Source organism: Topomyia yanbarensis, chromosome 1, assembly GCF_030247195.1.
Source record: "Topomyia yanbarensis strain Yona2022 chromosome 1, ASM3024719v1, whole genome shotgun sequence".
Lineage (NCBI taxonomy): Eukaryota > Metazoa > Arthropoda > Insecta > Diptera > Culicidae > Topomyia > Topomyia yanbarensis.
Window position 1 is genome coordinate 205,702,488 of NC_080670.1, and position 27,288 is coordinate 205,729,775.

General features: G+C 45.7%; 4 protein-coding genes across 4 annotated transcripts; 1 reads left to right on the forward strand and 3 right to left on the reverse strand.

Annotated features, from left to right (window-relative positions):
• Positions 1 to 6,016: 6,016 nt before the first annotated feature.
• Positions 6,017 to 8,504, reverse strand: LOC131676188 (uncharacterized). Its single transcript, XM_058955310.1, has 2 exons — positions 7,610 to 8,504; positions 6,017 to 7,550 (listed from the first exon to the last, which is right to left on the reverse strand). The coding sequence occupies exons 1-2, from the start codon at positions 8,502 to 8,504 to the stop codon at positions 6,370 to 6,372; spliced, it is 2,076 nt and encodes a 691-aa protein (XP_058811293.1). The 3' UTR covers positions 6,017 to 6,369.
• A 447-nt stretch (positions 8,505 to 8,951) lies between these two features.
• On the reverse strand, positions 8,952 to 11,068 carry LOC131676190 (uncharacterized). The gene is made up of 2 exons (XM_058955311.1): positions 10,183 to 11,068; positions 8,952 to 10,123 (listed from the first exon to the last, which is right to left on the reverse strand). The coding sequence occupies exons 1-2, from the start codon at positions 11,066 to 11,068 to the stop codon at positions 8,952 to 8,954; spliced, it is 2,058 nt and encodes a 685-aa protein (XP_058811294.1).
• Positions 11,069 to 17,477: 6,409 nt separating this feature from the next.
• Positions 17,478 to 18,044, forward strand: LOC131689240 (uncharacterized). The gene is made up of 2 exons (XM_058974195.1): positions 17,478 to 17,770; positions 17,826 to 18,044. Exons 1-2 carry the CDS (start codon positions 17,528 to 17,530, stop codon positions 18,042 to 18,044), a joined length of 462 nt encoding a protein of 153 aa, XP_058830178.1. The 5' UTR covers positions 17,478 to 17,527.
• Positions 18,045 to 18,078: 34 nt separating this feature from the next.
• Positions 18,079 to 21,922, reverse strand: LOC131689232 (DNA polymerase subunit gamma-1, mitochondrial). The gene is made up of 3 exons (XM_058974183.1): positions 20,264 to 21,922; positions 18,465 to 20,056; positions 18,079 to 18,395 (listed from the first exon to the last, which is right to left on the reverse strand). Exons 1-3 carry the CDS (start codon positions 21,842 to 21,844, stop codon positions 18,122 to 18,124), a joined length of 3,447 nt encoding a protein of 1,148 aa, XP_058830166.1. The 5' UTR covers positions 21,845 to 21,922; the 3' UTR covers positions 18,079 to 18,121.
• Positions 21,923 to 27,288: the final 5,366 nt, after the last annotated feature.

Here is a 27,288-nt window from a genome sequence, read left to right on the forward strand (position 1 = left end):
GGCGAGGAGATCGATCAGCAGACGCTGCTTCTGAGGGCAGTAAGGGACGACTAAGGTAACGTACCGAGCCTACCGTCGAATCCCTTCAAAATGCCATCGAAGCCAGACCGAATAGATTGATAAAGGTTATCAAGGAAGCACGTTGTACTCAGTACGTCCTCCAAGAAAGTGTACATTAAACTAGTCGGCATAACGCAGCTGCTGAACGGAACAAATATCGAAGCAATGCTTCACTCCCATCTGAACAAGATCCATGGTATCATCTTTGATATCGACATGCGAATTCTGGACACTGAATTCAACCAAACCGACCGGAATGACCAGCGAGTTATTAAAGTCCGCAGCATCACCAAACTGATCAATGCGACCCAGCCAAACACACCTCTATCCATTCTTCCAGAACACATTTTTCTGTGGATAATGAGAATCAGGGTGCGAAAATATTGCACCTCACCGACACAATGCATTCGCTGCGGAAGATAGGGGCACAACCGGCCGGAGAGATGCCTGAACTGCCCAAGAAAGACGCACGAACCCTTGTCCAGTCTGATCAGTCGTACACTAAAGGACAAATTGATCCGCAAAGTGATGGGAGGGACCAGACTATCCATTTGCCTCGCAAGGAAGTCTCCCACTTGAAGGGCTAAATCCTCAAGACGACAAACTGCAAATAAGTATGTGATTGCGAAATTGAGCTAACAATAAAGATTTATGAGACGAAATGGCAGCACTTCACAAAGCCTTCGTCGATGTGAAACATCAGCTGATCCGTCGAACACCCGTATGCCAGCCCCTCTTTTAAGAAAAAAAGACAAAGCAACCAAATCTACCGAGGAAGAACACAAACGACGGGTTCTATCGGTATCCCAACTCCGCCCAAAACGTCGCAACCGATAACTACCCACCAACCGGCAACAACCTCTAATTCCCAACAAGAAAACGAACTCTGCCGACAAGGCAGAAATCGGAAAAAGCAAGGCCGAGCCCTGATGCAAAACGAAAAATCCAGACGCCCTCTGACGAATCAGATCATCTTAATGCCCATTGGTACAGGAAATACAACAAATCTCTGCAGAAGAGCCGGGACCTGGACATACAGACAAGACTCATCTATTGACTAAGCCCCCCAACAACTAACAAAACAACGACCAAAACGCAAACACAACTAAGCCTACCTACACCGACCCTGTCCGGGAAAGTACCGGCCCCCACTGATGAACCCCCGGCGGCTGTCGGTATGGGACCATTGGAAGCTCCTCAGAGAATTATTCCATTCAATTTATCAACATAACTACTGCCTACACAAGCATTTCAAACATCAAACCGGATACTCCGGTTATCTCGAGTGGCTCACTCTTTCTCGGCGGGTGACGGCTCAGTCAGACCACTCTCCTGACCGGCATCCACCCGAAAGCCCCGGCGCAGGACACAACCCTAAACAGCACATGAAACCAAACTCGATATGCAGAGAACCAAAACTAAGGGATTCTGGGTTCTCCTGGCATCTGATGGGCACTGGAAGCGCAGTCTGCCTGTCTAACTGAAACTTCACCCCAAAGACGGCAGTGCGCGAAGTCCAAAAATAGAGAGGTGTCTGATCAGGAAAAAAAAGCCTGCTACCTTGCACCGAGCTTGTCCATGGACCTCCTGGTTCCTACTGAAGAACCTCCAATGGCGGCTGGTATAGAGGGAACATCTACCCCTGGATAAGTCACCACACATAAAAAACCATTGCAAGACCAGGATAATGCTCCACTCTTTTCAGACAGCTTCCCAAGTCCTGGCATCAATCTCCCACATTAACAACGGATTTGGACAGTCCTAAAACCCGGTGCTATCCCACCTAAACCTAATGGAGGAACGTCGCAACACACTTGAAGACCCCAGCAATGGTTGCATATCCTCCACCGCACGAACCGCAGCTCATTGGCTTTGTAATGGACCATCAACAGATCAAAACAAAATTTTGGTGACCTCCAGATCACCATCGCCCACTACAACTCTATCACTTTAGCTATCCAAGAGACCCTGGAAAGCTATCCAGCTTGGAAAGTACTGAAATATCTCCGCGTGATTTGGAAACCGCTACGACTGGGTATTTGGCCGGAGGCAATATTAACTAAACAATCGAACTGGCGACTCAAGCTCACATTCCTGGTGAAAGATCTCAGCTCGATATAGAGCTTTTATTGATTGTGAGGATCCGAATACTGCACCGTGGTATCCGTATATTAATTGTAGTAGATCAAGAAACTTGACCTACTGATACGTCAAATCCCAGTCCCGTTCATAATAATGGGGGACATAAACGCAGACCACCCCGCTTGAGGGACACGGCAACCCAACAGACACAAAACGACATTATCAAAGCAATAAAGCGCAACGGAGCAGTAATCTTCAACGACGAATGCCCGATGTTTGCTAGAGTACCCGTAACATCCTCAATAGACCTCACAACATGTTCGAACTCCATCGCGGTCGATTACCTCTGGTCTGTACTCGAAAATTCATGCAATAGTGTCCACAACCCCCTCGTGGTAATTCAAACCTTAACCTCACTGATAACATCCCACCACTCGAATAAAAAACGCCGACTGGAACAGCTCCAATGAATTGTTTCTGCAAAGTCTCATTCCACACAAGGAGTACTCCCCAGGCGGACTAACGGACATCATACACCACTCAGCCGAATCCAGTATCCTCCGGACCATCGGATCGCCCTCCAGGAGTCTTCCGACCCAATACCGAAATGACACCAACTCTCCTACGCACCTTAGCTCACTGACGCCCTTAGCCGCGGACGAGGGTAAACCATCGAAATAGACAAAGTCAGCCATCCGCTGTTGAAAAATTTGCCACTTCAAGGCAAGAAAGCGTTCTTTCGAAGCTACAACCGGAATAGTGGGTCTTGGTCTTACCGATCCAAAAAAAATACATAAGGGACCCGAACACCCAAAGACTTTCAACCAAATAGCTTTCTCTCCTGCATAGGGGAAAAAGCTCGAAAGGAGGGTCAACCGACGGCTCGCCACACCTCTACTCCTGAAGGTCACTGAATATTATCTGGGATCCCGGTGAGAGATCGTAGGCTTGGCAAACAAATAAGTTCTACCCGCCTACGTCACCGCACTCGTTATTGGCAAGACCTGGGAAATACAAAGAAACCTCGGTCTATATATTCAACGCTTCATCCAAAACCGGAAGTTTCGAGTAGGAATCGGTCACAACGAGTCCACGCTCTACACTCAGGAAAATGGTGGATTCGGTTCTGGCCGTACCTCATTTCCTAATACGCATGGAATCAAGCATCTCCAGCTTACCCATGGGGGTTTTCATTTTCGTGTACACTGACAACATTCCGCTCGTTGTTACCGGAAAAGTTAAAGGCTGGGTACGGATCAAACTATAAGCGGCAGTAAATGTCATTTTCAAGTGGGCAACATCAAAGGGTTTCTGGATCTCCATCCGAAACAGCTTCCACGTCTGCGCTTCACCGCCTAAGAGCAACAGACCAATCACAGCAAGGAACCCAAGATCCTCGGTATCATAAAGGACAGCAAAACCACCTTTATCCCGTACCGCCTTTTCCGGAAACTGAAAAAACAGACAACAGTGGTCCGGATATGGAATCTTATCTTAGGCGCTGTGTTACTGGTAAACAGTTCTGCTCGGTCTATTTAAAAACTAATGTGGCTCATCATGCAAAGGAGAAAAGAAAAATGCACAAAGCACAGTTACCTCCAAAATCCATCAACGTCTATTCGGGAGCTGATAAAACTACTTTATTATCTGAAAAGTACTATGGCGTGCGCGATTATCAGGTACAGGGAAACTGACAAATCTAGAGTCGAAGTTGAACCGTTTATGGTCAACTGTGGTTGAAGGTCAGTTCAAAGATCAAGATTGATCCTAACATTTCAGACATTGATTGGACGATAAAATTCTAACTATTGTATCGTGCGGCGAATCCGTCTCTGAACAGGCTAAAAATTTTACCGAGCAAATAAATAATCAAAACGAAGCCTCATACAATAGCCGTTAGCCAGAATCCGGGCCCGAAAGGTGCTGACGAACTCGATAGATATATCTTGATCGGTAATAGGTTTCATCCTGCAAAAGCCGATTTCAAACAAAATCGCGGGTCTCAAAGCCTACACGGTTCCTGTTAGTGGCAAGGTTCCCGATGGATTTATGTTTAGCTTCACGGGTAAGTTCACGAAAAAAATCTGATTTGGCAAGAGATCTGCTCCTGTGAGACATGAAAAGTAGCTTTTTTCTGTCGGATGAAACTATGAATTTGGAAGTATACAAAAGGAAATCCCTCAACAAACGTATTTTACTCTACGTTATGTCTCGTGATGGTTCAGTTACGTTTTGGGTTTGATCTAGCCAGCTGCAGTTACAGCAAGGACGTCCTACAGTGGTACAATGACAATGTATTCCAGTTTGTCCCAAAAGAGCTGAATTTTTCAAATTATCCTGTTTTCTTTGCAGATCAAGAGAGCACTCGCCTCAGCGATATTGGTCGACTGAAGAATTGGAAGAATCAGCTAAGTAAGACCGTGATTAACGAAGGTAAGCGCTGAGCATAAACTAAGAATTTCTTCGAAATTTCGGTGAATAATAATTATAATTCGATGAATAGTTATATTCATTTCATCTGATTCGATTGAAGGAAAGGTTACAAAATACATGCATTAGAGCATTGATGCTTCAGATAAATCGAAGAAAAAAGTTGTTCGTAATAGATCGCTGATTGTGCTGTGCTTGGCCAAACAAGGTCATGTTCCGAACATCGTGTTTTCTCATCAGCAAAAAATTTAGACTAAACCGTTCGTAAATCTAAAAAATAATCGTGTTTGCCTAACTGAACTCGCTTACGATAATTTGAACGTTCGGTTTGCCACAAGAAAGCAATATATCCAGTACAAAGAAGGTGTGGGCAGCAGTAATGCCCGCCGATGGAGACTCCAATAGTGGCATCTAAATAAAAGCGGCTGGCTTGTTATCGGGAAAATGTTTTGGAAGCTACTTTAGAAAGATACAAACATATAGAAGTTCCAACAAGGTTCGGCACCGTCTCATCAAGGATGTGTTCAAAACAACAGTTTCCATACTCTATTGCGCCGACACAATGGCTTCCAGATTACCCAGATGCAAATTGTATAAACTTTTCCATTTGTTACATTCTAGAGAGTAAGGTTCTAAAATACTGAAAAATTCTATTGTCCGTTAATGGCTCACAATCCCGGCAGATCACATTCGGTCTTTCTAAATAATTGAGCCAAAAGTGGACATGTCGCGCCTAAGCAAATGGATTCTGAATTTTGGATTATTTGTAATTTTGTAAATGATGTTTGCCTTTGAACGAATAAAACATATTCAACGGGAAAAAAATTATAGCCTTCTAAATAAGTAACACTTCATTTAAGCCACCGTGTAGAATTTGTGCACTTCAAATTAAACCTCATGATCAAGGACCGCATAACAAATTTATACACGTGAAGTCACGGTCTGCTAGCCCACGCGAAAAGACACGTTAACATGCAAACGCTCGAGTTTTTCGCAATAATACGAACCTGGTCAGAAATGCGAACATGCAGTCGCGACCATCCGCGCACACTCATGCCTGGCAAACATAAAAACGCCCCGGTGACGTGAAGTCAACGTTACTTTTACGAACTTATAAACGTGTTCTTAAGCGCGAACACACAAACGCCCTTTTCCGAGTGATCGCTGAAATCGTTCACACCCGGAGGCCTTAAATCCAACATTAAACATCAGAGACATGACCCGCTGCAGTCGATCTGAAGCAGTGTTCGAGTAGGTGACATATCCCGTCTCGTGCAATGGTAGTGAGTGATTCTGACAGGGAGCTCAGGTATAAATATCCAGTTAAACTAGACCAAAACCACAAACTTCATTAACCTGCATAACCGTAAAGATCTTTATTTTAAAATATCCTTGAAATTTAATCGCCTAATTTTTGCGTAAAGAGGTTTCCGTTTGCCGATTTATGACCACGATGTGGTACCACATTCAAGGGTACATTCGAATGATCGAAAAATGTAAATTTTTGACCAAATGGAGATACTGTCATCATTATCATGATCGAATAAACAGGGTACTCCGAATCATGATTGAATCAATTTCAGACGTCCAAGTTACTCGATCTTGATCCGTCAGTGACTGCGACGTCTGCCCCAAAGTCGATCTCTTTTGCGGCATTCGCGCTACATGCTCAGCTCTCGGCGCAACTTCCCGATAAGTAGAGTAGGAATATAGCAAACAATGATAATCCACTCGCGTGATCTACATACACATCACGGTGCACGATGTTTTCTATAATAATGCTACTCCACACCCCATTCAGAGCTTCGGCAAACCCTCCGAACCCATCGCTCGATTTGTTGATCTAAAGTAAATCTGTTCCCCGGCAAACACCAACGTACTGATGGCAAGTCCAAGCCCCAACAAATAAAACGGAAACTGCAGATCCACCACGGTTAGTATTTTAAAGTCCGAATCCTGCGAGCTCCTTATTTGATCCCCGTGGTGCAAGGTAACATTGTAGTTCATCTGGTTGATCCAATGGTTGATGAGTCCTCCGTTTAGCATCCGCAGTAGTATCCCGTTGACCTGTTCGAGCAGTACGGAGTGACGAGCAATAACGTACGCTAGGTTGTACATCCGAGGACACTCGGGAATCATGTACAGCTGTTTGGTGGACAAAAAGATCGCATTATCAAGAGAGAGCGTTGCCTTGCGGGTCACCGTAGCAATGGTTCCCAGTTTGGCCACTTGAGCGAGCACGGATTGGTTGGTCGGTTGAAAGATCAACTTGTTGCGCAGCGACTGCATCATGGTGCTATAGTTGGCCGGGAAAACGTCATCCATGAAGCCTTTGTACTTGACCGGAATCGTTAGACCGGATTGGTCCAACTGAAGCAGACTGTTGATGTCTTTGTAGTAGACGGGATTGACGAAAATCGACGAAAGTCGCGATTGGAACACCGATACGAAGATCAGGCTTACCATGACGATGCCGAAGAGAAGGAGACGTTCGGTTCCCGAACGGGAAAAGCGCCGATAGGGGGCACTTACCAGCAGCATGTAGGTGTCGACGCATATTTGGAGCATTCTACGATACAGTGGGGCATCACGAGTGGTATTTGATAGATTGAACAATGTGGCGAGATTCCAACGCTCCTGTCGGGTGGTCGCTCTCAACCGGATTCCAGTACGTAGGACAATCCACGCTACCGTGCAAACGATTCCCATCAGAAATAGTAAGCCCCACAAGTCGCCAGGAAAAATCGTAATCGGTAGGAGATATTCGGGGACTCGGCTGGCTTTCTTGACCAAACAGCACAACTCGTCGGTGTAAACGCCGGAGGTGAACTCAACGTCCCGGCTGAAGTAATCCTTGATGAAGTAGCCGATGAAGGTGATGTCACTTTCGTGACGGGTTAGACGACCGATGACACCATTGAAGCTACCGTTTGGTAAGAGACTTCCGAAATTATCCTTGTCTGGAGGTAGGTAAATTGCTGAAAATTATAGTTTTAGTATCGTTTCGGTCTTTGAACTTTTTTTTTCGTTGGGTTACCTGTAAAATTTAGGGCCTTTACGAAAACTTCGCCCACAACGACGTCTGCTCCCAAAAACTGGGACATGTTGTTGGGCAGTGGAACGCTGTACGTTGACCAAAACATGTCGATTCGCAGCGGGTACCCTTTGAAATCTCCTTGCGGTACGACAGGAGTCTTCCCGATTTCTCTCAGTTCGAATAAGCTTCCGTACGCAGATCCGTTTTTAACGAACGGGTCGAAGGTGTAAATTTGAGCTCCGGATACGATAAATAGTCGAAAGACCCCCTGATTTCTCCAAATAGATCTCAACAGCCGTGAAACTTTGTCCCTTTCAAATTGTCCCTCAGCATTCAGTAAAATCAAATAGGTTCCGGCGGGATCGAGCAAGCACCTCATCAACGTCTCGAAGGTACTGAGATTGGCAAACACTACATAACCACTGTCCTGATTCTGATCCCATATCTTCACGAACGATCCGTACGATCGATCCCACTGGATGAATTCGAACTCATCCTCGTAATCACGATCCATCGTATCTGGCGAGTCCGGTGAATCCGACACGGTTATGTGTACCTTGGCAGACAACAGTGACCGGTCTCCGGTACAGCCTTCATCCTCTGCGGAAGCTTGTCCGTAGATACGAAAACTTTTACGCTGCAGAATTCCACTTCCGTTGGCCCCGCCCCTAACGAGCCGATCGATCTGATCCATCTGAGCCGAACCCTGATCGGCAATTACGATATCGATGTTGTCGATCCGCTCGAAAATGGCTGCGATATGGGACTGAACGGTGACATTGTGTAACCAAATTGGCCCGTTGTCGGAACCGTTCAAGGGATGGAATGTGGTGGTGATAGGGATCAAAAGCAGTTGACCGAGCACGATGATGGTCGGGAGTGATAAGTGACACATTTCAACGTTTTTTTTGTTTACTTATTCACTGACTCGACGGTCGGTCGTTGCCGTACTGGACAAGTTCTCACGTGAGGCGATGGGATTTATTGCTTTTCGAATCAATGGGGGTGGGAGTTATGCTCATTAGCAGGTGCTAACAGAGTCATTACCGGAATCGTCTGTGCGAACAAGTTTGTTTGGATTTTATTCGTGAATAATTGATGCTCGTAGTTAAGTTGGATTTTCGGCGGATTGACCTGCCATGTGTAAAGATTCCATCGGTATATTTGCCTAATCAATCACTCGAAGACCATTTGCGTCATGTAAAAACTTGTCCAAAATAATAAAAAACTGTGTTGAAAAACGTGCAAAAATTTTCCTTTGTGACAAACCGAACTGACACTCCAAAACTCATCGAACGCCTACTGCGATGCGATTGCAAAACAACCTCCCGCAGGAATGGACTCAATTGATGAATGGCAAATGATTGACTCTGTAGTAGATAAGCTCAACGACGAACACTCCGGTACTGATGCCCAGCCCGATCACTAGCAGATAGAACGGAAACTGCATATCCAGTACGGTTAGAACCTTCAGCGTCGGTTCCTGAGAGTTTCGCACCTGCTCCCAATGGTTCAGCGTCACGTTGTAGTTCATCACGCTGATCCAGTGATTGATCAAGCCACCGTTCAGCAGTCGCTGCAGCAGGACATTGATCCGCTTCAGTAGTACCGAATGTCGCGGAACCACGTAAGCCAGATTGTACGTCCGGGGGCACTCCGGAACCATGTATAGTTGCTTCGTCGATAGGTAGATGGCATTGTCGAGGGAAAGCGTTGTTTTACGAGTGACGGTAGCGATTGTACCGATTCGGGACACCTGTGCCAACATGGACTCGTTCGTCACCCGTAGAACCATTTTGTTACGTAGCGATTCCATCATGGCGCTGTAGTTTGCCGGAAATACATCATCCATGAAGCCTTGATACTTGACTGGTATCTTGAAACCAGACTGGTCTAGCTGTTGAAGACTGTTGATGTCCTTGTAGTAGACAGGAGTCACAAACACGGAAGATAGTCCCGATTGGAACACGGAAGTGAAAATCAAGCTGACCATCAGAATACCGAAGAGTAGCAGTCGTTCAATTCCTGAACGAGTAAAGCGAATGTACGTAGCACTCAACAGCAGAATGTAGGTGTCTATACATATCTGAATCAGTTTACGATACAACGGAGCATCCCGTATCTCGTCCGGCAGGTTGAATAAATACGCAAAGCGGTACTTCTGCGACCATCTGCTCCGTGAAGCCGCTACAGCTTGTATTGCCATTCGAATAGAGATCCAAGCAACCGTACAGACAATCCCCGCCAGAAACAGTAGACCCCAAAGCTCCGGAGGAAAAATTGTAACCGGCAGCAGATACTCCGGTATTCTACTAGCCTTCTTGACCAGACAGCACAGCTCGTCCGCGTACACTCCGGACGTGAACTCAATATCTCGACTGAAGTAGTCTTTGATGAAAAATCCAACAAACGAGACGTCACTTTCGTGACGACTTAGACGACCGACGGCCCCGTTGAAGCTGCCATTTGGAAGTCGAACGCCGAAATTGTCCTTATCCGGAGGCAGTCGAATAGCTAGAATTTTATAGTTTTAGTCAGTTTAATAATTGAAGGAGTATCCACAAACCCTTTACCTGTGAAATTCAGCTTTTTGGCGAAAACCTTACTAGCCACCACATCCGGTCCCGTCAAATCACTTTTAGTGCCATTTTTGCCCACGATCTGATCACTGTAGGTCGATCGAAATATGTCGATTCTCAGCGGATAGCCATTGAAGTTCTGCGTTGGAACCGTGGGTATCACGCTGACGTCAGTCAGCTCTACCAAAGTCCCAAACGTACCGTTTCTGATCAGAAAAGGATCGAACGTATGAATTCTATCCCCCGCCAGTACGAAGATCCTATACACTCCCTGATTGCTCCAAATAGATTTCATCAGTCGCCCAACCTTATCCGGTTTAAATTCATCCACCCTGTCCAGTACGATCAGATACGTTCCGGTAGGATCCAGCAAACATCGCATCAACGTTTCGAACGTGTTCAAATCGACAAACGCAACGTATCCGTAGTGTTGATTCTGATCCCAGATCTTAACGAACGTGTCGTACGATCGATCCCACTTGATGAACTCGAACTCATCTTCGTAGTCCCGATCGATGGTTTCCAGCGAGTCTAGTGCCTCCGCGTGTATCCTACTGGATAGTAGTGATCGTTCCCCGGTGCATCCTTCCTCCGCGGGGAATGCTTGACCGTAGATGCGGACGCTTTTACGCTGGAGGACTCCCGACTGGTTGGTTGTTCCACGGACAAGCTGATCGATTTGTTCTTCGAGCTGATCGGTTTGATCTTGGCCGCCGATTACAATGTCCACGTGGTCGATCTGGTCAAAGATGGCACCGATGAGTGATTGCGTGGTGGGGTTGGTGAATCGGCTTGGCAGCGTTTCGGGGGTACCGCCGGGTACCAGTGCTGCAAATGCCATCAGGGTGAAGCAAGTTTGCACTACGACGACGGAAAGCATGTTGAAGTTGGAGGCAGATCGGTTAGAGACTGAATCGGTACGCGGGAGACGTTCGGTTTATCACGGATTTATTGATAAGTGGGTGATAGAACGTGATGTGTTGCGTGAGAAAGGGTGAATGGGGTAAACATTGTAAGAACTTTCTTACTTTTGTTATATTAAGAAATTTCATGAGTTTTAAACTCAATTAAATGAAAACAAAATGTACAAACTGACTAGTGGTTCACAAAATTAATCTGCTATCGGACAGCTCCTCATCCCAAAGTGATGCTTTTTGCAATCTGCCATCTATTTGCCAATGACACAATTCTGATTGCAATATTGAGTTAAATATAGAAATAACAATTGATCTGAAATTGTTCATGTTATATGAAATGCGACCTGCACTGGTCCTAAAATTGAAATATTTTAAAGCCATTGAAATGTCTTTCAAAAGTGTTGCTTCTAGTAAACAAAAAAACTGACTGAGATTTGAACTCACAAAAACAGTCCGCACTAAAATAACTTTCATACGCCAATACGCGAACTAATTGAATGGTGCGTTTGACCCCTGACAACCACTTTGTGCATTTGGAAGCAATCCGTGACCCACGAATCAATTGAAAATCTGTTATGAGTTATTTGCTCTGCTGATTGATTGTCATGCATTTTTTCCCGTTAACAAGCTGATTAATTATGTAGCCTACACAAGCCTCGTTGCTTCAGGCAGCCATTGGCACGTGTGACAACTCACACGCGCTTCGAAGGGTAAATAAAAACAAATCATCCCAATCAATGGGTGGGTGACATATCTTTTCTTCTTAGCTACCATCAGAATGGAAACAACGAGGAATGCTAGGAGTTCTCTGTGATATAGAATCTCTCGGGGAGTAAAATTTTTCTGTGAATTTGTTCAGGGGGGGGGGTGAATTCCTACATCTGGGTATCAGAGACAAATGAGAGAGGATGGAACGGACGGAAATCAACGGTAAGGATTAAAGACTCGGACAGTCTGCATCAGGAAGCATCATGTATTGGGACGCCGGCTCAGATGCGGATCGGCAACACACCGCTTTGCAACAGAGATGTTTCGTGTCAGCTTGAAGTCTCATCAAACCATAGTCGTTGTACGATACAGGCGGAAGAGGGCACTTCTGAGAATGATAAGAAAAAATAATAGGATCAGTTAACTCTGAATTTTGACGGTTTCTAGGAAGTTGTATACAAGGGGCACATAGCGGAGATCGTGGCTTGCCAGTACATCTCGAACCGGGATATTGGGTGATCTTCCTCGGGCCCGAAGGAAATCCAATAGTTGAGATCTGACAGAGCAGTACTCGGCACATGCCTAGACAATATGACAATATGATATCGTGATAACCGATGCCACAAATGCAGATGCTACTATTTCCGGGCCCAATATGGCGGAGATGAACGTCTAACGTGTAGTGATTGGACATGAGAAGAGACATCACACGAATAAAATTCCGACCCACATCCATTTCTCTGAAGCAATGTAGCCACCGTCCTAGCTCTCCATTGCTCCAAGATATTTGCCAACTTTCTAGCGTCCTCTGGCGAGATATTAAAAAAAACTTGAAGCAGATTGGTCTTTCGTAGATATCACCTTCTAAAGCGCCCGCCTTAGATAAAAAGTCCGCTTCTTCATTACCTGGGATGGAATAATGCGAGGGAACCCAAACAAGCGTCTCTTCATAGAGTCTGGCAAATTCTTCAACAAGTTGAATTTGATTCTATCTAACCCTGAGGCTTTATTGTTACATGATAAAAGAGCAAATGAGAACTCCACCATCGAGAAAGGTGTTTCGTTCGCGCTATCGTAAGGCGACGCAACGCGGTAGATCTTCTGTTCCAGGGCGGAATCCGGATAAACCTTCTTGACAAAATCAAATATTCAACGGTTTGAATATTCCTCACTCTCGTTAGTACTGTTCCGGTTTCGCATAAACCGGGTCATGCCCCAAAGAGTGCTCATCGATGTTTCTCTCGTTGGTCCGTCAACGAACCGGCGCCAGTAGCTAAGAAGCTTTCATTAAAATCTTCATCCGCGTGTCTAACGTCGCGTACTGTCGGTAACTAGCGGGTAACCAGTCGTCCCGGAAGGTCTTATACGCGGCGGCTTTCCCCACGCACACGTCTGAGCACTTTTTGTCCCGGTGGGAGGTCGCCCGCGAGAGTTCTTGTCTGGTACGGGTTTAGTCTGAATCGCTTGAATTGCGGTGTCGAGAATCAAGCCATCCAGGAACCCGTACTCTTCCTTTGGAGGAAGCTCTTGTGTGGACTCGATTTTGCCGGATGTCGTCGACGCGTAGCTCATCCAGTCAACACTTCGTCATACGAAACATTGATTGTATTCGGTGGCCCTGAAACGTTGGCAATAGTAATAACGATCGGTCCGAGAGACAGCCGGCCCACTGGTAACAGCCGTGAGGGGCCGGTTAGGTCTGTGGGTGTTTTCCTTAGAACCCGAAACGGATCTCTTGTAAGACTTCTCCTCGTTACATGTGGAGTCAGGGGGACTAGCGGCAGTATAGGATTTCGTTGGGTACTTGCCTGGGCGCAAAGTTCTTTCCCACGGTATGAAGGGTTGCGTTAGGGGTCCCGCTGGGTAGCGATGTTTCTGATCTCCGGTAAGCTGAGCTAGGTTGCGAAGGCCTTCCCATTCTCCGTCCGTCTAGGTTGGGGCTGACAGATGACTCGCTTTAGTATGGTAGTGTCCTCACGTGGCGATCGAGATGTTTGGTGTCATTTTGGGGCGCATGAGTCCTCTCCGACTTGTGGATTGCGACTGGCAGAGGCCCAGCAGCATTTGTTGGATTTTTGTACGTCATTGGGCCACGGGCAACCTCCGCTGTACTCGTCCGAGTCTTTCGGTATTTGTCTGATTTGCTGTGCCACTTAGCATGGATGTATTAGGCTATAGGCAAACGAAGTTCAGCACCTGGGTGGCAGAGGGCCCAAAGATCCTGTCGGAGGCTTCTGTTCCGGTATCGTCGTAGAAGCCTGGGTTTCCTCCCGAACTGGGTCGCTCAATAGGTTGTCCCTGATGGAGTCTTTTAGGTGGTGCTTTTTTCGAAGGTGTCGATCTTCCGGAAGTTGGACAGACCGTCGGATCCCGCTTATGATACATGCTGGGGTTTGAGCGTTGGATATGGTATGGGCGTGGAAAAATTTGCTGGTCCGGTACGCAATCTTGAGAGTACCTTTTGCTTCTTCCAGTCGTCATACTTTTTAGGCAGCCCTTTGATTTTGTAGAGGTGACCTTGGGAAAATTGTCAGTGGTAGGGCTAATTGATGTCCGCTGCTGGGACCTTCCTGGTCAGCGCCTTTCAGGATTCGTGGACCTGTACGAATGGATTTTTCCAGCACAATGAGTACGAAGAGCGAATCCGAGAAGACCTCGCTAACTTCGATTCCTCGTTGATTATTTTGGAGCCGACGATGTATTTGCGGCCGTGGTTCGGAAAGTGGCATTCGACACGTTGATGGTATGCTGCTCGTGCGACTTCAGAGGTTCCTCCTGCCCGGATCGTCTGGGATAAAGATGTGTCGATGTATGGTATCCTTGTATTTTAGGGGCCGAGCCATACTCGATAGAGGCACCGCTGTCGGTATGACCAAGGCCGTTTACCACAATCCCTGGAGGGAGCCGCCGTCCCATATCCATATCCAGTTGTAGCTTCAAAAGAGCGCTTTGTTGCCTTGAGGTTGCCGATTTTTCAACAGCCGGTATCCGACGTTGTGTATCCCGGTAGCAGACGGGGGTGATCTCAAGCATGTTTTTTTGGCTTGGCAGTCCGGTGGGGGCAATTGCGGTTGTGAAATGGCGTTCTGCATCGTATAGCGATCTCGAGGGGGTATATGGTTGGGACGTCAACGATATCTAAAGATAACTCCTCCTTGGGTTAGTTGACGTCGATTCCGTCCAGGACGTCGCTCCAGTTTGCCGATTTTGTTTTTTGCGACCTCGTTTCTTGCAGCGATACGAAGCTGATGACACTGGTTGTCCAGAGCTGGCTGTCGAGGGGTGTTTTCCGAGGCGTTCGGAGAATTCGTCAGCGGTTTTTAACTGTGTTGGTTACTTTGATGCACCTCTAGCGAACTGCTTTCCTGAGAGGGGTGGGGGTCCACTGATCCGGGGAATGTGTGATCTTCATTAGTTCGCCTGGGAAGTTGTGTGGGCTGAGACGATTCTTCTAAGCTGTTCGAGGAGTTCGAAGTTATTGTTCTCCGTTGTTCTCTATTGCTGTGATAATGTCGTTTACGTGGTGGTTGGGTCGCCGTACACAGTCCCCCATTATTATGAATGGGGCAGGGTTTTGATGTATCAGTAGGTCGAGTATCTTGACCGCCTGCAGTTGATATACGGATATCACGGCGCAGTATTCGATTCTTCCTTGCAATTGCTAAAATCTCTGTTTCGATTATTTGGTAGATGTTTCCTCCGGTTCGTACTTACCAGTCGTAGCGGTTTCCAAACCACGGAGAGATATCGGCACATTCCATGGTGTGGGTCTCTTAGATAGCCAATACCATAAGAAGTTGCGGCGGTCAATGAAGGCCAGGAGGTCACCTAGGTTCTGTTTTGACCGATTGATGTTTCATTGCAGTGGACTGTATGAGTGCTGATGGAGGAGATTGTTTCTCCATTTCAGGGCTGCCCAGATCCGGTTTTTGGTGTTCCCTTCCAGTCACCATCCGGGGTGAGATAAGGGATCTGCGTGGGTGTGAACTTTTTCCGATTAGTTTTGGTCATACGGTTCTAGGTGTGAAGGAGTCGTACTGTACTTTGTATTTGTATTTGTCATATATACACCAACAGGCATTTCAAAGCCCCAATGATGTCTTAATGCTAAACTTATTGCTAACAGTCAAATCGATAAAAAATTTGATAAAAATAATAATACAGTGAAAAAAACAACAACGAAGGAATCAGCCGAAATTAGCGGGTCCGTTGAAGGTTCTGGAAAACATGGACGTAGAGTTGGACGAGACAAATTAAAGTCGAAAGCTGATGCGACTTGGTTGAAAATCCTTTGTAGGCCAGTAATGACCCCGTGCACGCTATAATTAGTGCGTCGAAATGGCAGTCGGAGCATGAGGTTGTTACGCGTTATTCGAGGTGCGACTTTTATGTTGATTTGCTCCAAGATGGCTGGGCAATCTTCTGAACTAGATGAACGTCGTTGAAGTAAAGCAAAAACATCAGCGGTCCCAAGTGACTTTCCTGGGGTACTCCTGACGTAGAAGTAAATGTGGGTGCCTGACAATCTCCTATGACAACCACTATTTCTTGACCTGAAAGGTAGGATCGAAACAACTGCAACAGACTACCGCTAATTCCGAATCTCTCCATTTTAGCGATTGTTATGTCATGGTTCACTTTGTCAGAAGCGGCAGATAGGTCTGTGTCAGAGCAGGTCAGTCGTTGTCGAACGCCCAGACGTGAAACCATGTTGATCGTCACTTAGGTACTGCTTGCAGTGAGCCTGAAGAGGTTCCATAATCACAACTCGAACAACTTCGGAACAGCCCACAATGAAGTAATTCCCCGGTAATTATTGACGTCTCGCTTATTACCTTTTTATGGACTGGGAACATAACGCTTCTGACAGGACAGGATGACCTCCTGTCCTGTCAGAAGCGTTGAGAATATTGTTGTGGACTGAAACGTTTTGAAATGGAATCCAGTACTAGATCCAGCACTTGTCATTCTCACTGAAGTTTATCCATTCTTTATCCAGTTGTTAAACCCGACTCAAATCGTTAGGGGAACTTACATTCCTTCAGCTTGCCATCTGTTGGAGAATGTTATATTTTTTGTCCAGGCACAAGTGAGGTTTCTCTGCTATTTGTTGGTCAAGCATATGGTCCTCTTTCAATTTAAGCAGCGAGCTCCTCGAAGCCTTCGAAGACGCGTGTGAGAAAACTGACAAGGCTCCTCTGGGTGGCTGTTCCGATTTGGCCTCTGTTGGACGGAATGTTATTCGGTTGCCGCCGAAACTAAAAAATAGTGGGAATTAGAAGTTTCTGGGTGTTCTACTTGCTTCACTGGCACTGAATTGGCACAGTTGGAACAACTCCAACTTTGGTTTTCGATCTCCTTCGGTGTCCCCACGTATGAGAAATGATGCCATTTATCGCACTGAATCGTGTCAGTGTCCGAACGACTACAAGGTCGCCCGGGTAGAATTCTATCTGGTTGCAGCATTGCCTCCAAATTCTCTTCGACCATCATTGACACACCACCAAACGCACCATCTCTCACTTCAACAGCGGCCTTTTGTGTTCCTTTCTAAACATTTTTCGCGTCCTCCTTTAATTTTAACACAATCACTTTTGCTATTGAAAAGCAAAAAAATAAGCGAGTAGAGGAACAATCCAGTACATCCAAGAAGGCCGTGCGGTAGCGACTGTCATTCAACTCACCAACATCGTTGGAAAGCGGCATGCCTCGCTATGTGGTCGTCAAGAAAACCCAAACAAATCGACCCGGAAACACTAGCCGAGGTACCCCGCAAGATTCGATTCAATCTGTTTCACCGCCCAAAGGAGATTGTCGGCAAAGTCGGGACCAAAAATGGGACCGTCACTGAAAAGGTGGTGGTGGAGAGAACAAAAGACGTAAAGCAGTCCAATTCGAAAAATCGACCAAAAGTCAATCTGTTCCCGCAAATTTCGCTGAATGATTTGAGAGATAAGGTATTAGGATTTTGATTTTTTACTTGGATTATATGAAAAATTCGAAAATATTTAGGAACTCGACAACGTGGTGGAATACATGTACAGCTCAGATTGGAAGGAAATGTCCTCCTACACAGCCAGCGTTAGTTGTATGAATTTAGGCGCATCTATTCCGCTGAATGAAAAAGACATAACCTCTCAGTATACCGATCACTTTAAAAGAAAAACGCAGAAAACGCAAGCGTTCGATCTGCCTTTGTACGAGGTGGATCTCGCGAAATGGTACAGATAATTTGGTCCATTGAAAAAAATTAAAAATCTTTGTTTATAACAAAATAAAACATCATTATTTATAACAAAACTCGTTATTTATATTCTAACCGACTTATTATTACGTTTCACTTTCCTCGGTGACGGTTCTCGGTGCCACTCCCAGCTGCTCATGTCGGACTCATCCGGTCCGAGTTTATCCAGCAGCTGGTAAATATTCATAGATTCTCCGTTGGGGATGCCATAGCCAACGGCCAATCCATGCGGATTGGACGGAGTTTTACAGTCCTGCTGGGATTCCTTCCGCAGTACGGTATCCACTTCGACCGTCGAGAAAAAGGCCACCGACTGGGGCAGATCGTTGAAACCGATTCTGTCGATGCAAATGTTTTGTTAGTTCGCGAATCTTTACTTTAATTCAATGATTCTCAATCAAACTCACCTAGAAACACAAAACGCCCGCGTCAGCAAATTCGTCACGTGCATCGCCAACGCAGCCCGATTCGCGTACCGTTCCTCCACCAGGTAGCGAACCTCATCGTGAAAGCTAAGACTGAACCGCACCCGGTCACCCATCAACCACCGCATGGAAACCAGCATGAGATGAAGAAAATCGACCGCCCCACTCTGCACGACCCAGTTGATCCGAGTCGGCAGGAATCTATCCTCGGTACCTTCCTGTGGCTCGAGAGCCCGACTGAGGCGCCCACCAAGAAACGGAGTAACCGGCACATCCGAACCAGCTATCTGTTCCAATCGGTTGAACATGGCACTTTCCGTTCCACCTTCCCAACGCGCCTGTTCGAACATTTCGTTCACCGATCGGTTGCATACCCTGGCTAGTTTGAGGACCTCGTACGAAGAGTACCCTTTGTGAGGAAATTCTTCGCGGAATTCCTTTCTGAGGTAGTAGAACTTTTTCCCTTTGGTAAGGGCAAACATTTTGATAGCTTTTGAACGAGCTTCCGCTGGGGAAAATGTGGGATTGAATTGTTGTAGCAAGCGCTCGGCAAAGTTCTGACCGGCTCCGTAGATTCTGGCGTAATTTATGACCTTTGCGTGGTCCCGAGAGATCCCCACTGCCTGCGCTGTCATACTGTGCAAATCCGTTTTCGCCGCTTTCGTTCCACTCAGTGTCATCCAACCGAGAGGTGTTGCTCCGTGAATGCCTCCCACGTGACAATCACCCAGAACCGAAGCTATCCATAGTTCCTGACTGTCTACATCGGCACCCACCATCCGGTAACCTCTGGGAGCTTGAACCATTGCCCGCAGTTCCGAACCGATTCGTTCCCGTTGAGCATTACTCGCCGTCATCCAGGTCGGTTCCATTGCTCTTCGCGTTAGTGTTCCACATACGACAACCTGTGGAATTATCGCACCATATTCCATCTCGTCTTCCCTTAAACTTTTCGGGAGATGGTCTTTTCCCAACCAAACCACAAGCTGGCAGGTAATTCGGTCTCTGTTGTTTCTCCAGTAGGACAACATTCTAGCAATTTCTACCACCCGTTCTGCCGTTTTTCCATCGCCGGCCAGGACATTTTCAGAAAACTTGTTTAAAAAATCCTTTGACAACGGATTCCCAACCCGATGCGACGAACCATCCTTATGAGGTAGCTTCAGAAAATAGCAACACTCCTCTAGATCCAAGTTACACCAAATCCCAGTTCCCTTGTAAACGTTATCGGTTCTGTTTGGTTTCAGCTTCCGATAATAATCCTTCCGGCTGATGTTTGCTTCCACATCTTTCCACAAACTACCCAGCACTTCGGAGCTTTCCCCGGCAGACGCTTGCGGATTAATCTCCAGCACCGGACACGCCTTCGCCAGCTGTTCCAGCGGAATCATGCGCTTCTCGTCGCTCTCATCATCGTTCCGGCGATACTTGTGAGGCACCAGGAAACCCCAACCCTGACCACGAATGAAATGCAGCGGATAACCTTCCCAGCACAGACGAAGTAATTTCGGCGCAATCTGCATCCCCGTTCCGATGTTGGTTGGACCCGGTGACCAATCATCAGCGGTTGGTTTCTAAAATAAAAATTAAATCATAAGGTTAATCAGAACTCTTTTTCTTGCGGGATATCATGTAGGACTAGGACTTAGAGCTGGAGTCAATCCAGCACTTGCGTAGTCCTGTCACTAAGTTAGTGTCGGATTCTGATGAGACGAAGTCAAAACGCAAATTCCATAGCTAATTTATAAATAATCTGCTTCAAAAAATTAACATGAACCTACCGAGCACAGATTCCTATACCAAGCAGGATACCCCGGCAGTAAGGGCCGCCTTACCGGCAGCAACTCCTTAGCTTTGTAAAGATGCTCGAACTTAGCCGCCAACGGATCATCTTCATCCTCACCTGCAACAGCCACCTTCTGTTCAGCTACATCACCTTCAACCACAGTCTCAACCATCTTCTTCTTCGACACTCGTTTAGCCGCCTTCAGTTTCAGTTCCTGCACACTCCAATCCTGATCCCACAGCCACAGATCCCGCCGGTACTGATGATCATGCATCAACCGACAAGCCGCATCCGCTCTCTGAGCCAGCAAATGTTTCGCTTCAATGTCCAAATCTTCGTACGTCAAATCCGATTCCTGAATGTACCGGGACCAGTTACTATTCACCGGCAGATAGGCGCTCCCAATTTCCAACATTCCAGCTAATGTTGCCGGATGGGGAAACCGTTCGTTAAAAAGTGGCAAAATCTGCTCCAGAACCTGCTTCGTTGCCATCACATCCCCAGCGCAGTAGTTCATCAAGCTTTGAAAATCCTCCCGAACATCAACCAACGATCCAAGCAGGAAAGTGTTTCGCTTTTCCTTGTCCAACTTCCCGCCACAGTAAAGCTGATACACATCCGCTAAATTGTTCAACGAGCTTTGACTGCTCCAACCGAGATCTTCCAAGGGTAGCTCCTTACTGGATTTCAGCATAGCCCGCTGATAACTTGTCACTCCGCTGACACACACGTGCAGCGACATGGTATCCACGAATCGCAGTCCCGTATTTTCCAACCAGTACTGTTCCCGGATACGGGCCCGATCATAACTCACATTGTGACCGACTACAACCTTACACTGTCGAAATTTTTCATCCGATACTTTGTCCTTGCGACACGATTCCATAGGAATCAATTCATTCAACTGATAGCGGTGACCTCCGCCAAAAGGGATATTGTTAACTAGATTAGGACTAGTCCAGGAATACCAACGGGTAGGACTTAAGGCAGTGGCCATTACCGGTGCCGATCCTGCAGTAACGCAAACTTCCACGTCAAACACGTAGGCGTGTTCGTCCGGGTAGGGAACAGGCTTTGGTCCACTTGCTGGGTCATAGCAGGTCCAGCCGGGTGTTTCCAGCCATTGCTGTGGAAGGGGAGGAATGACCGCGCTTACCAACGCTTGTAACAGGTCTCGATAGGGTTGACTCTGTTCTTGGGCGATTCGGTGGAAGTGTTCCTCAATGTTTGCGCCTTTCAGCTGCGGCAGTTTGAAGGATACTTCCGGTAGTATGTCAGGATTTGACAGAGGAATTCCGTGCCGTGTGAGTTCTTTTCTTAACAGGTTAACTTGATCGGTAGCTAGTCGTGATTCAGCGGGATTGGCGTTTTTGAAAATTTGGTCATACAGACCTTTGGACAACAGTTGAATGTTCATTTCGTTTAGCCGGACTCCGTCGGGTGGTGGCGCGGGACAGCTTTCAGGTACTTGTTCCTTGCATGTCTTATCAATCGGCACTTTCAAACGACGAACTGTGCTGTGCGGGAAAATTTCCGGTGCACAGCAGTACCGTCGAATGTGGCATAATTTGTGCATTTTTGGAAATAATTCATAACTTTTGAACTCAAATCTATAAGAAACTAATGGATCAACAAGTAAAACTCGCGCACATTTCCGTTTTATTTACCAACAAAAATTGGCTGGTATCAGCTCCGGGACGCTTGAAGTGATGCCAGAAAAATGATTTCATAAAATAATAATGAATAATTCCAAAACAGCTCTACCTATTGCAGCGCTGTCCAAGCGGTGAGTGGAGGATCTATGCATTAGGGGTTAATGGGGCAAACTGAAACCTAGAGGACCTAGATTATTGTTTTCAACATTATTATGCCGACCGATTTTTTTTTTTCGAGAGTTGTCCTACTGGAGCTGTAGAGCTAGGTTCTCGGAAGGGCTCCCCGTCAGAATCACATACTACAATTTGCAGACGAGACAGGCAATGTCGCCCAATAAAACACTGCAATAGGCCAATTGTAGCGGGCCGTGATTCTGAATGTGATATTCATTGTACGGTTCAGGCATGTGCGGGCGTAGGGACTCGGAATCGCGTGTATCATCGCGAAGGGCTCGAACATTTGTACGTTAATGAGCTCGATCGCGTGTGCGTTTGTATGTCGCGTGTGCTAACGTGTAACTTCGCGTGCATAAATTCTATTTCATAACCGTGTGCCTTTCGCATATTCGCGTGTGTTATAAAATAATCGCGCGCGGACCGTGAATCTGATACTTAATTTTTTGTGTACGGTTCAGATTCCAGAAGGAAGTGGGTTCTTCCATATCATTAGAGTTCCCAATCATGTCGTCGTAGAACGCGTAGTCTAGTGGATATGAGCTTTATTTTTTTTTTTTGATTGGTCCAACTGAATGTAAATTGCTAGAATGAAGGTTAAAGATTTCCGGACGTGACCGATTCATGATCGCGCATTTGCGGGTTGGCGTTTGAGATCGCGTTTGTAACTTCGTAAGTACTAAAACGTTCACACAATTGCCGCAGTGTTATCAAGTTTACGCGATCGCGGGCATAGGTGTGCGTAGATGATCGCGAAGGGCTTAAGCGTTCGTATGTTGACGTGTTTGTCGCGTGTATGTGACTTCGCATGTATAAATTCGATTTTGAAACCCTGCGGCGATTCATATATTCGCGGACCGTCATTCTGATCTTTAGTTTTCGGTGTACGGATCACATTCTGACAGGGAGAGAGTTACCCCATATCACTAGAGTTTCCGGTCATGTCGCCATGGAACGTTTTGTCTAGTGGATATGGTAGTTATTTTTCAATTTTATTATTTTTTTAATAATTAACAAGGACCTAGATTGTACCGAGGATAGATACTTCCGGACGATCCCGATTCATGATGGCGCGGGAGTTTGTAGGTTGACACTTGAGATCGTGTTGGTAAGTTTATGAGTGCTGAGATTTTCACCTTATCACCGGGGTGTAATCATGTTTGCGAGTTCGTAGGTTGCTTGGAAAATCGCGAGGGGCTCTAACGTTTGTGCGCTGACGTGATTTTGTAACGTGTGTTCTTGAATGGTTGCGCGAACCGTGAGTCTGATATTAAATTTTCAGTGCGCGGTTTGAATTCTGGCAGAGAGTGGGATCGTTTATATCGATAGGGTTCCCGGTCATGTCGCCATGAGACGTGTTGTCTAATAGGTATGAGAGTATTTTCTTAATTGGTCCAGCTGAAGGCATGGACCTAGGCTTCTAGGATCAAGGATAGACTTTCGGACGTGACCGAGTCGTAATCGCGTGCACGATGGCATTTTTGTAGGTTCCCGCTGAGACCGCGTTTGAGAATGTGTGAGTGTTAAGACGTTCACTATCACCATCGTTGTTGATTCAGCTGAAGGCGGGTGTAGAATGGCAGTATAGGACTCGAAAAGAAGAAATAAAAGACAATATATGAGAGACGTAATAGATTAGATAGGTACAAGATACAGCTGAAGTTATGATCATCACATGAGACATACATTAGTACTTCAAACACTACTAATACTTGAATAGCCAATCACCACACATAGCACATCCTTTCTCAATTATCTATTTGTTACTGGTTGATTGTTGGTTATGAGCTGGTGAATAGAGGAAAGGCATAGAACAGACAAAAGGCTCATATCAGCCCTCCCGGCCTCCCCGACACACCACTATCGAGGCGTATTGTAATCAACATCTTGAAGCGGGCTTCTTATATAAATCAAATCCTCAGTAGTCATAATGTTTGGTGGAATATTAACATGAGAACTAATTAACCTCTAGTAGTAGAACTTGGTGCAAATAAAAACTAAAAAGAGCGAAGGTCCTTATATTTAGATAACTCTATTGAATATATTGTGGCTTGATGATGTTTACAATACCGTCAATCCCATCAACCTGCGAGAGGGAACATTATTATGCCGACCGATTTGAAACAAAACCGGAACAACTCTCAGCGGGAATAGTTCTAATCTCCTGATAATAATAATAAGAGCTACCTAGAGAGCAATTCCTGCCCGCATAAATTCAACATATTAAAAATCGTGCTCGTTTTAAATAGGCATACGCCAAAGGCCTTAGTATAAAGGTACGCAAAGAGTGTGCAGAGAGTGAAGCCAAAAAACGTCTACCTATCGAGCAAAATTAGAATCCAGCTTTGCTGCAGAGGTATCAGAGATGGATTCCAATTGTGCTCGATAGGTAGACTTTTTTTGACTTCATTCTTTGCCAACTGTTCTCTATAAACTGTGGCATACGCATCCCAATAAACTTTTTCCAACGATTTTTTTGTGTGTTAGTTTATTTGATACTGCGCATAATGCGTTAGTTTGACTAAGCCATGAGTCTTTTGTTTTACACAATGTAAAAATAAAAAAAGAGCACTAAAATTAATGCCTATCCGTCGGATCATGTTCACGCAGTTTGCTGCTGCGTGTTGACATCATATTTCTAGGCGGTAAAGCATTATTAGTAGCATCATCATAAGATAAAAATGTTACAAGATCATCCAATGAAGATCCTACGTTTGACTAACGTCGGAGGAAAGCAGAAGATTTTGTTGAATCAGTTTTGTGAGGCCAAAGTTTCGAATATTGTATTGACCAGGTGATTTTTTAGATTTAAGTACGATTCAGACGATACATCAGCTTCCGCCAACGTCAACGGAATTTTGGCCTTCCGTCAGGATAAGTTAAGTACGTTTCTCGTGTGCCCGTTCACACGTGCCGTACGCCAAAACGATCCGTGCCGTTGATGTTGTGTGTGAATGCCTCCACTTAACTGCATGTAACTAATCTTGACGTTCCGTACCGGTGACGGAAGCCTGATGTATCTTGTGAATCGTACTTTAAGCTTGCGAATAATCTGAACTACTTTCTTCGGGTGAATCAATTGCGAGTGGGCATCTGTCGGATAGGATCAGTAGTGAAGTGGAACCGATTTGTTTACCGCTGTGACAATTTCTGCACCACCTTCCATCTGGTTGGTGTGCACCTGTGCGAAGTTCGTGGCTAACAGTTGGACTTTCTCTTTGGCGAGGAAGAGACAATTGTGGCTACTTCACGCAAGTTTGTAATATATTTGGCCGATTTTCGTAGGGCCTTGGAGATTCTCCGTAGCGTGTTATGGTCGTCGTTCAGGGTGTACAGCGTTTTTTTATCTACTGGAGATAGTCTGGTCGTAGTCCACTCGAATCGAACGGTTTAGTCCGATACGATGTCCTTGAAGATGGGATCTCCTGTACCATTGACCTTTGTACTACAGGAACCGCAATACCTCCATTAAAGTCCTCGTTAGCAGCTCAATAGCAGTGGCGAACTCAGTTTCGTCAAGGGAAAAAAATCCGACAACGATAGCACGTCCTTTTGTAGCACCTGTGTGTATGATTTTCCTGACAGGGTCGAGCTGCTATGACGACCCTAGAAGGTACGTGGTGGAGCAGGGTGTGGGGCTTGATGCCGGCGCTGTCGTGTCTCGCTCTTGTCACTTTGTTCCAAATTTACTGTCTTAAAGAGATAGCAGCCATCTGAGAAATGTTTCTCACTACACTTGACGCACAATGGAAGGAGATTGCATATCCAAATCGTTGAGACTCGGTGACACTGTTCTGCATTAGTGGGTCTCCGTCCGTAGTAGCGCCATGTCACTTTCTACAGTTCCTAAAGTTTTACAGTTCTTTTTCAAATTAGCGTAGATACAGGGCATTGTCCTCTCGGCCGACTTTGCGGGAAAACAGTTTCATCTGTAAGACGTTCCGTTACCTGTTCGATCACGATCACGATACAAGACTAAGGGCCGATTGCTTCACATTGGTTAACGTTTAAACCAGGTTTAAACGTACTGGTAAACCAGGTTTAAAATTTAAGTCAGCGTGAAGAAATCGCATAAATGCAAGCAATGCATTTATGAAAGGAGAATGGCCAATACATATACGGAATGTAGATAATAATTGTGTAATACCACAGAGTACAGACGTCCATCTCGAGCTTTTAACATGTGTTAGATATAAATGCATGTTCAAAGCTAATTCGGATATCTCTACTAAGTGCGCCACTTGTTTGTATGGGAGCGTGATTGAAATGACAGCCGAATTACATTGAGGTTTCAAAATGACCGACAGTTAGGCCAATAATTGGGATAGGTTTGTATCGCGGCGCTACTGTTTTAACGGAAATTCAATCAACTGTTTTCACAAGTATTACAAACTCATTTGTTCGAACATGGATTTCTATTTCTTGTTATTAAAGGTAATAGACCGAGCGCTAAGAAAACGCAGAAATGACTTCCGTCAAATGTACCGGAGTTTTGAGAGAAGATTTGACTCTTCATCAGTCTCGTTATCAATCTTTCGGATTATTTTGTGTTAGGCATCGTCGAGCGGTATACCGATAGAACCCCTCACGCTAAACATAGGTCAACACCCACACTACTTTTACAGTAAACGGCAAGTTACTGCAAGAACAAAGGTTCAGTAGCCTACGGATCGACAGCATCTAGCTTAAACCGCCTAGCTGCCTTTTCGTTTACTGTGCAATTATGCAATAGGAAGGCGATTTTTAACAGATAGGACTACAGCACATGGCTTAGTAAATTTTGGTCCGTTCCGCGAGACAAAGTTTGCAAAATCGGACAAAGTGGCGACTGTCTGGGCATGGTTGTTTCAAAAAGTTCTATATCGCATCCTCTAGTTTGTCTACTCTTAAAAATGCTCTCTTGCCAGCACAAATGAGCTGTCTTCGTTATCTATACTGAACAAATTTTGAAATGAACCCGCCTCTGTCTTCTTTCGTCTCCTAGGTCATTTAACAAATATGATAAGCTACTAACATTATTGGCCCTCGCTAGTAAACACAATATATTTCTTCTCGATCTTATAACAGAATTTGATAATCCCTGTTCGGGTCGATATTGGTGATTGTTATGATGTACAGTAGGAAACTATGCTGTAGTAGGGACAATATTGTCAAGTTCCACAAAAAACAGTCTCCCTACATTAGATACTTG

Bases quoted from the DNA above. Each gene is read 5' to 3' on its own strand.
- LOC131676190 (XM_058955311.1), bottom strand. From the start codon at position 11,068: ATGCTTTCCGTCGTCGTAGTGCAAACTTGCTTCACCCTGATGGCATTT. The intron at 10,124-10,182 runs GTAAAGGGTTTG...ATAAAATTCTAG, and splicing joins CAAAAAGCTGAATTTCACAG to CTATTCGACTGCCTCCGGAT.
- LOC131676188 (XM_058955310.1), bottom strand. From the start codon at position 8,504: ATGTGTCACTTATCACTCCCGACCATCATCGTGCTCGGTCAACTGCTT. The intron at 7,551-7,609 runs GTAACCCAACGA...TATAATTTTCAG, and splicing joins AAAGGCCCTAAATTTTACAG to CAATTTACCTACCTCCAGAC.
- LOC131689232 (XM_058974183.1), bottom strand. From the start codon at position 21,844: ATGCACAAATTATGCCACATTCGACGGTACTGCTGTGCACCGGAAATT. The intron at 20,057-20,263 runs GTAGGTTCATGT...TTTTTATTTTAG, and splicing joins GGTATAGGAATCTGTGCTCG to AAACCAACCGCTGATGATTG. The intron at 18,396-18,464 runs GTGAGTTTGATT...TTGCATCGACAG, and splicing joins CGGGCGTTTTGTGTTTCTAG to AATCGGTTTCAACGATCTGC.
- LOC131689240 (XM_058974195.1), top strand. From the start codon at position 17,528: ATGTGGTCGTCAAGAAAACCCAAACAAATCGACCCGGAAACACTAGCC. The intron at 17,771-17,825 runs GTATTAGGATTT...GAAAATATTTAG, and splicing joins TGAATGATTTGAGAGATAAG to GAACTCGACAACGTGGTGGA.